This window comes from Pungitius pungitius, chromosome 2 (genome assembly GCF_949316345.1).
Source record: "Pungitius pungitius chromosome 2, fPunPun2.1, whole genome shotgun sequence".
Classification (NCBI taxonomy): domain Eukaryota; kingdom Metazoa; phylum Chordata; class Actinopteri; order Perciformes; family Gasterosteidae; genus Pungitius; species Pungitius pungitius.
Window position 1 is genome coordinate 26,693,352 of NC_084901.1, and position 9,694 is coordinate 26,703,045.

Below are 9,694 nucleotides of genomic sequence, written 5' to 3' on the forward strand. Positions count from 1 at the left end.
GGTCTTTCACAGACTCAAAAGCAGACTGACACTCATCAGTCCACTTAAATGACACCGAAGGACTGAGTAATTGGGTCAGTGGGGCTACGACAGTGGAGAAATTCTTGCAAAAGGTTCGGTAATACCCAGTCATGCCCAAGAACCTGCGCAATTCACGCCGAGTAGCAGGAGCAGGAAACTGTGTGATAGCTTCTACCTTGGCAGTTAGGGTGCGAACCTGACCTCTTCCCACCTCCTTACCCAAGTACGTTACGGTTGCTTTTCCAAATTCGCATTTGGCCAAGTTGAGGGTTAACGATGCGCTGGCCAAGCGTGCAAACACAGCCCTCAACGTGTCTATGTGATCAGCCCAGGTAGTGGAATGAATCACTAGGTCATCCAGGTACGCTGTACAATCAGGAATATCAGCCAATACTATATTTACCAACCGTTGAAAGGTGGCCGGGGCGTTCCTCATTCCAAACGCCATCACCGTGTACTGGCAGAAACTGTCCGGAGTTACAAAAGCAGACACCTCAGAAGCATGCGGGGTTAAAGGTACCTGCCAATACCCTTTTAATAAATCAAGTTTGGTGACATGAGCAGCTGAGCCAATGGTGTCAATACAGTCATCCATGCGAGGTAAAGGAAATGAGTCAGGGATCGTAACTGTTGGGGATTCGCCCCCCGGAGATGCTTTTTGTTGTAGGACATTGACCACTACAGGGTTCCGGTCAGAGAACACGCGGACATCTGGTTGTTTTATACCCTTCTGTATTTACCCGTTGTAGGCTTACAGATTAGTTGACAGAAGGAGTTACATAGTGGACAGTAAGATGACCGTAAAGATGGATGGAGTTTCTGAAATAAACACAGAAACAAATTACAAACTGAATAATGCAGGCTCGCTAGCCAGATTAGCCACTTAGCTCAACATTGAGCGATTATGGAACGACTACATTACAGAAATAACACTGACAGTGAACACAGTAAACACACATAAGCTAACAGGCTTAACAGTGTGAGCAGATGAGTACAAATTGAGGCAACATAACTTACATCATCAATGACTCGATCTAACGGATCTACTGTCCGTGTCGCGTAGCGTGTATTCGCGGTACCGGAAGCGGAAACAACATGCGCTGTCAAAATAAAACTTCAAAATAAAAGCATCGACATTCTCCCGTGAAGAATTCACAACAGCCGCCCCCACATTTGAACAGCAAATGTGTAATAACGGGAATTCTTCATGCAGCATTAGCATCATCCTTGAACTCAGGGAGCTGGATTAGACGAGCTACCGGTCTGGTGTAGACCTTACCGTTCACCAAGACCTCTGCAGTCCTGATACATCCGTCGTGACTGGAGACTGTCTTACAAACCTTCCCGATCGGCCACTGAGCTCTGGGAAGCGATGGGTCAACGATCAGAACGACCGCGTCAACAGCAATGTTGTTAACGGCCTTCTGCCATTTCTGCCGTGTTTGAAGAGTGGGCAAATAGTTCCGTGTGAACTGGATCCAAAACTGGTCCACAAGTGCTTGACAATGTCGCCATCTCCGTCTTCCTATGCATGCTGGAGCATAGGCAACCTGAGGCAGTGAGGCATCCCGCCGCCCCATGAGCAGGATGTTAGGAGTGATGGGGTCCGGGTCAGCGACATCAGTTGACACGTACCCTAGCGGTTTTGAGTTGAGGATCCCTTCGACCTCTACTAAGGTTGTGTGGAGGACATCTTCAGAGACTGACTGGCTCCCAACTGCCACTTGAAGGCCGGCCTTTATGGAACGGACCTCTCTTTCCCATACTCCACCAAAGTGGGGGGCACTAGGTGGGTTGAACTTGAAGTCGATCTGGTACTCCGTCAGGTGTTCCTTCAGCCGTGGTTCCATGGCTGCGAAAGCCTCACGAAGTTCCCGTTCAGCACCACGGAAATTAGTACCGCAGTCGGAGAGTAACTCTTTCGGTCTGCCTCGCCTCGCGATGAACCGCCGAAGAGCAAGAAGGAAGGCGTCTACATCCAGAGAGTTGAGAAGTTCTATGTGGATGCCGCGGGTTGTGAGACACTTAAAGATGGCGCCCCAGCGCTTCTCCGTCCTCCTGCCTATTTTGACCAGGTAAGGGCCAAAACAGTCGACGCCTGTTGAATAGAAAGGTGGGCAGAGAAGCCGCAGGCGCTGTGGTGGCAGGTCCGCCATCTGCGGGACCTTAGGTTGAGCTCGCCAGCGTTGACAGGATGGACACTTGAGTTGATGTTGTCTAACAGCTTGTCGTCCTCGCAAGATCCAATACTGCCTTCGTAATTCTGCATACACCCGCTCCGTACCTGGATGTAGCAGACGTTCATCCATGTGTTTGATAAGGAGTTTTGTTGCTGGGTGCTTTGGATCGAGAACAATCGGATGGATCTCTCCCAGGCTTGTGTTCTGCAACCTTCGCAGCCTCCCTCCTACTCGAACCAAACAGGTTAAAGGGTCCCATTCTGGGGCCAGGCTCACCAGGCGACTGTGGTTTGGCACAGGTTTCTGTGCTTTGAGAGCGGTGACCTCCTCTGGGAAGCTATGGGCTTGAGACCTCCTCAGCAGAAGGGTCTCCGCTTCCTGAGGGTTTGCAGCTTGGTGATTTCTCAAACCCTGGGCCGCCCCTTGAGCCTTCTGGCTTGCTTGGCGAGTGGCTTCCACCAGGTCGGTCCACATACTGAACTGAGCAGCATCAGGAAGATTGTCATTAGGTTCCACTGTTGTGAGGCCGCAGAATGTGATGCCCTTTAGTTCGGTTGAAGTCACTGCTGTAGTCTGCTCAGGCTTCTTTGGCCAGTGTTCAGTGCTCTGCTTTAGGAACGGCGGCCCTTGACTCCAACGACCTGGCTCCATCAGCTCCAAGAGAGTCTTACCCCGGGTTATATCGTCGGCTGGGTTGCTCCGGGTGTCCACGTACCTCCAGGCTTGTCGATCAGTAAGTTCCTGAATCTCAGATACGCGGGTTCCGACGAACACCTTATATCTACAAGAGTCTGATTGGAGCCATTCCAGTACCGTGGTGGAGTCAGTCCAGAGGATTGTCTGACGGATAGTGAGCGTGATCTCGGTCTCTACCAGCTTGGCCAATTGAGCTCCTGCTAGCGCAGCGCAGAGCTCCAAGCGTGGTATGGTCTGTTGCCTCTTGGGGGCTACTCGTGACCTAGCCATCACAAAGGATGTGTGAATGTCGCCTGCTACCTGTACTGTGAGGTAGGCCACCGCTCCATATGCTCTCTCGGACGCGTCGCAGAAGACATGGAGTTCGTACTCTGCGTCCGCCTCTTCCACAGAGACTGGCGAGTAACATCGGGGAATGGATACCGTGCTGAGGTGCTGTAGCTCTTTTTCCCATGTTTCCCAGGCTTGTTGGAGGCCTGTGGGCAGGTCCGGGTCATCCCAGCCTCTCTGTTTGGACCACAGCTGCTGAATGAGTACCTTGGCACGTGTAGTGAAAGGCACAATGAACCCCAAAGGATCATATTGGCTGGCCAGTACCTGATATGCTGTCCTCATGGTCAACGCTGCATGTTGAATGGGACGATATTGATAGCCAAGGGTGTCAGCAGCACAGTTCCACTTAAGACCCAAGGCCGGCTCTAGCGGGTCTGTCCTGTTTTGGCTCAGCCATTGCTCTGTAGCAGAGGACCTAGCCTCAGTCGGAAGATGAGCTACCACTGAAGGTTGATTACTGGCCCACTGTCTGAGGTCGAACCCTCCGTCTGCGAGTAAAGAACGCAATTGGTTGATTCTGTGTGTGGCGGCAGGCACGTTAGGGAGGCTTTCAAGGCAGTTATCCACATAAAAACTCTGTTGCACTGACTGCAGAGCATCAGGATAACTCGCTTGTTGATTCCAGACGTGTTGCTGTAAAGCGAAAATGGCACAGCACGGGCTGCTCGTTGTGCCAAATGGCAGCACCTGCCATTCGTACACATCTGGTGGGTTCTCGCTGTGCATGTCTCTCCAGATGAACCGGAGGAGTGATCGGTCCTCAGGCAGAAGACGAACCTGATGAAACATTGCCCGGATGTCTCCACTCACAGCAACCGAATGCTGTCTGAATCGTAGAAGGACACCTAGTAGCGAAGGTCCCAGAGTGGGTCCAGGCAGCAGCTGGTCATTCATTGAGGAACCCTGATGACTGTAAGAGCAGTTGAAGACCAGCCTTGACTTTTGGTTATGACACACAAGGTGATGGGGGAGGTACCATGCCTCCTCAGATTGGTTCACTTCGTTAGGCAGAAGCCTTTTGACGTAACCGGCCCGGATGAGCTTGCCAATCTCCTCTGAATAGGTATCTGCCTTCTCCTGATCCTTCTTGAGTCGTTTCTCTGTGGCTCGCAATTGAGCTATGACAGAATGAGTTGTACTGTTCAGTTTAGGGGCTCCTCTTCTTCTCAGGAGAGGGGTTGCATAGCGCTGAACTCCTTCAATGTTGACTCTCTGCGTCTTTGTTTCTAAGAGATTCATGGCTTCTTGGTCCTCACGGGAACGAACTACCAATTTCTCGTTGCGAAACGGCAGGACGTCGAGTTGCCATAACTTCTCCACATTTCGGCACAGGAGGTCATTGGGAGGAACAACTGTGGTGAAAAGACATTGCTCCACTTTAGTTTCCTGAGATCCACACCGTTCGGCGCCTTGCAAAGCCCATCCAAGGGCGGTATGGATGGCAACAGGTCCGCTGTTAGCTCCTCTACGTACCGGCTTTGTGGCAGTAATCAGATGTACATGATCTGATCCAAGCAGCACCATTGGACTGGCATTAAAGAAAGGCTTCAGTGGGATTCCTCGCAGGTGAGCATGTCGTCTTTGGAGTGTTTGTGTGGGGTAAGTCTGCTCTACTAGGTCTAGGCCTGCAGCTGTAAATGCTCCCTGTACTTTGTAGCACCTTTGTGGGTTATCTTTGGGGGAAATTTCGAAGTTGACCGTTGACCCTTGTAGCTGTGTAATGTCTGTCCGCACTGTGCGTAAGGTAAGCGTCTCAGACTCACCGGTCAGCTGGAGCTGCTGGACTGCTTCTGGTAGGATGATAGTCCTCTGTGCACCATCATCTAGGATAGCAAAGGTCTCCATAGACTTGTGCTTGTTGTGCAGCAGGACGGGAACAACTTTCAGCAATACTCTGCTCGATGTGATGCTGGGTGTCAGGTAGATTCTGCTTTCTGTGGCTCCTGACTGTGGGATGTTGGATCGATGCTGTGCTACACCGTGGAGAACTTGGAGATGAATACCATTGCAGTCACTACAGGGTTTCTTGAGGTTGCACGACTCAGGCGCATGAGATCGTGCACATTTCCAGCAGCGCCCGCCGTCTGCTATCCACTTGTCCAGATCAACTGTAGACTGCTCAGTGATACTGCGACAGCGACTGATATAATGCTCTTTGCTGTCACAGAAGAGACATTGTATCTTGAATGGTTTCTTGGATTGTGTGAAGTTATTAGAAGGTCTCTGCGGAGGGGGCCCTGTACTGTGATATACAGCGGCACCTTGACCTCTGTTCTTTGGGATGATCTTCTCCCTTCCTGTAACTTGGGGTTGTCCGGTTTGGTAGCGCTGCACTAATCTGTTGGACAAGCGCTGCTGTTGAGCTTTGCCTTGAAGCCATCCATTTAGATCTTGCAGGTTGTAGGGGTTGATACTCGTGCTATTCAGCTTTCCCTGCATCTGTAGATACTCAATAAACCCGTCCCTGTGGTACTTGGGTAGCTTACTGAGTAAGCGGTCAACATGAGAGCAGCAGTTTAGCTCCATGCCTTTGGGTCCTTCTAGGGAGAGCAGCATACTCACCAGAAGGTGAACTCGTAGGGCGAAACTCTGGAAAGTGTGGGCATCACCAGGCTTCACATCTGGGGTGGTCAGAATGGCTGCTATCTCGCTTTGTGCCAGCTGGTGTGGCTGACCATACTGTAACTGCAGGGCTTGCATAGTTGCTGAGTATGGATTTGGATGGTGACGACAGGACTGACCAATCATCTGCGCTTCGGGCAGTTTAAGATGTTCAAGTAGTACATGGTATTTGTACTTTTCAGACAGTTCTGAATGGGGCTCAAGCAGGTTATCTATAGCCAGCTTCAGGTTAGCAAACTCCTTTTCGCTGTCAATGGAGAAGTCTGGGATTTTGGGTGTTGGTACACCATATGCGGAGCGGTGTGGCAACCCCGGGCTGTATGGGATCCCTGTCTGACCTGATGGCAGATGCATCTGATGAGCTGAATATGAGTTATCCCTCGGGACAGATAGAGTCTGCTGAGGTGGTGGAATTAATGAAGGCAATGTAGCATACTGAGGTGGGCCATGGCTGTAAAGGGCGTGAGGTATCACTTGTGGTGAGTGGTGACGTTGTGCTTCTGGATGGCTGTAGGAGACTGCTGCAGGCTCATGTATCGGAGCCGTAGCACTCAACTGTCCACATACTCGTCTTGCATCACCACAGGGGGGAGGTAGCTCTGAAGCGTGAGACTGCAGTGGTTCTGGCCTGGTAGAGCTCTGCTGGACCCGAGTAGGTGTCATCATACCTGATGAAATTACAGAATACGAGGAACCCCAACGATCTGATTGGGCTGGAAGCACTGGGGTAAACACAGAATTTTGTCTCAGTTCACCTGCTATAGGGGTGTAGGTTCTAACCTCAGTCTCTGCCTCTGGTCTCCCAAACATATGTCCTGGTATGGTGCTGCCAGCCTGAGGTTCAACGTCCCTGGTCCGCTCTTCTGGCGGTGAAACCAAGTAGCTGGGGGAGATGAGGAGTCGATGAGGTTGAAGCACGGGAGACGAGGGTGTTGATGGTGGTGAGGCGCTTTTCCTGCTGTCATTATCCTCCTCGATCTCTTCTTCTCTCATGAAGGAAGCGATGTGCTCCAGCAGCTCCTGACGACGGCGACGGCGGAGTTCATACTGCTGGAGTTTATGTGTTAGCTTAACCACTTCAGCATCTTCCTCCTTCTCATTCCTAGAGATGGATTTGACGAGTCGTTTTAGTGAAGTGGTGTTCAGCATGTCATCAGAGTTGGTATAGTGTGAGACTGCGCATTTGTCCGAAAAAGAGGCTGCATCCGCTCGGCTACCGTCCGCTGCGGCCGCTGCTCCTCTCTGCTCCTCTGTCGTGTGGGAGGAAAGGGCAGGTCGCTGTGGATTATAGGCAAGGACGTAGTCCTCAAGATGTTTAGGGACGCGATGATGTCTCACATGACTCTGTTGCTCTTCGTAATGAGGCTGATGAGTAAAACTTTCCCCAGATGCCATCTTCTGTAGTAGTCAATAAATCCGGCTCGAAGGACCATTTTTTGGGGATTCGCCCCCCGGAGATGCTTTTTGTTGTAGGACATTGACCACTACAGGGTTCCGGTCAGAGAACACGCGGACATCTGGTTGTTTTATACCCTTCTGTATTTACCCGTTGTAGGCTTACAGATTAGTTGACAGAAGGAGTTACATAGTGGACAGTAAGATGACCGTAAAGATGGATGGAGTTTCTGAAATAAACACAGAAACAAATTACAAACTGAATAATGCAGGCTCGCTAGCCAGATTAGCCACTTAGCTCAACATTGAGCGATTATGGAACGACTACATTACAGAAATAACACTGACAGTGAACACAGTAAACACACATAAGCTAACAGGCTTAACAGTGTGAGCAGATGAGTACAAATTGAGGCAACATAACTTACATCATCAATGACTCGATCTAACGGATCTACTGTCCGTGTCGCGTAGCGTGTATTCGCGGTACCGGAAGCGGAAACAACATGCGCTGTCAAAATAAAACTTCAAAATAAAAGCATCGACATTCTCCCGTGAAGAATTCACAACAGTAACCTTATTCACTTTCCGGTAGTCCGTGCAAAACCTTTGAGTCCCGTCTGGCTTTGGAATCAGCAAGCAGGGAGAACTCCAAGGACTGCTACTGGGGACTGCCATTCCATTTTTTATCAAATAGTTTACCTCGGCTTTCATTACTGATCTCTTACTTAAATTAACACGATATGGATGTTGTTTGATTGGCGCAGCATCGCCTACCTTTATATCGTGTTCCAACACAGTTGTCCGACTCGGGACATCCTTAAAGAGACTCAGAAAATCAGCAATTAGTAACTGTATATCAGCACTCTGCTGATCACTCAAATGCTCCAGATGTGAGGGAAGAGACGCTAACATCTCAGAATTACCCAAATGAGCACACTGCTCTGGAGTATTTCGCATCGCTAAACTGTCCTCATCAGTTACCCAGAGTCCAGGTTGGGTAACGTGCTTAACAGCGGCAACCACCGGACTTGTACTGGTACCAGATTTGGAACCATCTCTAACCTGATATGCTTTAATCATGTTAATGTGGCATACTCGGGTTGGTCGTCTCCGGTCTGGGGTCTTGATGACATAATCTGTCTCGCTGAGTTTTTCCTCCACCACATAGGGACCCAAGAACCGGGAAGAAAGGGAAGAACCAGTTTCCGGCAATAAAACCAAGACCTGGTCACCTGGTTGAAAAGAACGGGACACAGCTTTTATATCAAAGTGACGTTTCATTTTCTTCTGAGTGGAAGACAGTTTCTCTCTAGTTGCTGCCCATGCATCATGCAGCCTTTCTCGGACTTGACTTACATAGTCTAGGACGTTAGTAGAAGACTCTGTTGAATCGCTAGCCATAATTTGTTCTTTTAGTATCTTTAGAGGCCCTCTCACCGTGTGACCAAAGACTAGCTCAGCGGGGCTAAACCCAAGAGACTCTTGCACAGTCTCCCGAATCGCAGACAGCACATATGGAATCCCTTCATCCCAATCCTTCTCGGTGTCCTTGCAGTATTTACTTAACATGGCCTTTAGGGTCTGATGCCAACGTTCCAGCGCACCCTGACTCTCCGGGTGGTAAGCGCTAGACAACTTATGGGTCACAGACAAGGTCTTCAACACTCCCTCAAACAGTTTAGATGTAAAATTTGTTCCTTGATCTGTTTGTATGGTTTTTGGGAACCCAAAAGTAGAGAAATACTTAATCAGGGCTTTCACCACTGCCTTACTGGTGACTGTACGCATAGGAATTGCTTCAGGGTACCTAGTAGCAGTGCACATTATGGTGAGCATGAATTGGTTTCCAGACTTAGTCCGTGGTAAGGGACCAACACAATCAATTAACACCTTCTCAAACGGCTCTCCCATGACCGGAATCGGGCATAAAGGAGCCGGGGGAACTACCTGGTTAGGCTTCCCTACTACTTGGCACGTACTACATGTACGGCAGAAACGAGCCACATCCTGTTTCATTCCCGGCCAAAAGAAATGACGGAGGAGGCGATCATACGTTTTAGTCACCCCTAAATGACCAGACCAGGGAATATCATGAGCTAAAGACGTTACATGTGTCCGAAACAAGGCTGGAACTACAATCTGGAAAACCGAACTCCAATCCTTCCCTGGATCCGTACGGGGAGTCCATTTTCTCATTAGCAGACCGTCCTTCAAGTAATATTTCACACCCGTCGTAGTGGTTTCCTCGAACTTCACAACAGAGGCAAAACATTTAGCCAAGCTCAGATCCTCTTTTTGGGAAGCTATTAGCTTTTCCCTAGTCAATGGTACTCTTAACACGTCACCCGAGGAATCCATTTTCTTTTCTACCTCAAGAGCAACCTTAGCTGAACTACTTGGGATCACAGAAGTAGAACACGGGACTTCTTCTCCAGTCCACATAG

At 49.7% G+C, this 9,694-nt stretch overlaps 1 protein-coding gene and 1 long non-coding RNA gene across 2 annotated transcripts; both read right to left on the reverse strand.

Moving 5' to 3' along the window:
* Positions 1–736: 736 nt before the first annotated feature.
* LOC134107206 (uncharacterized) lies at positions 737–3,730 on the reverse strand. The gene is made up of 2 exons (XM_062558797.1): positions 1,039–3,730; positions 737–840 (listed from the first exon to the last, which is right to left on the reverse strand). The coding sequence occupies exon 1, from the start codon at positions 3,510–3,512 to the stop codon at positions 1,227–1,229; it is 2,286 nt and encodes a 761-aa protein (XP_062414781.1). The 5' UTR covers positions 3,513–3,730; the 3' UTR covers positions 737–840; positions 1,039–1,226.
* Positions 3,731–7,373: 3,643 nt separating this feature from the next.
* Positions 7,374–7,805, reverse strand: LOC134107207 (uncharacterized). Its single transcript, XR_009942700.1, has 2 exons — positions 7,676–7,805; positions 7,374–7,477 (listed from the first exon to the last, which is right to left on the reverse strand). It is a non-coding gene; the product is annotated as an uncharacterized LOC134107207 (long non-coding RNA).
* Between the last annotated feature and the right edge of the window lie 1,889 nt (positions 7,806–9,694).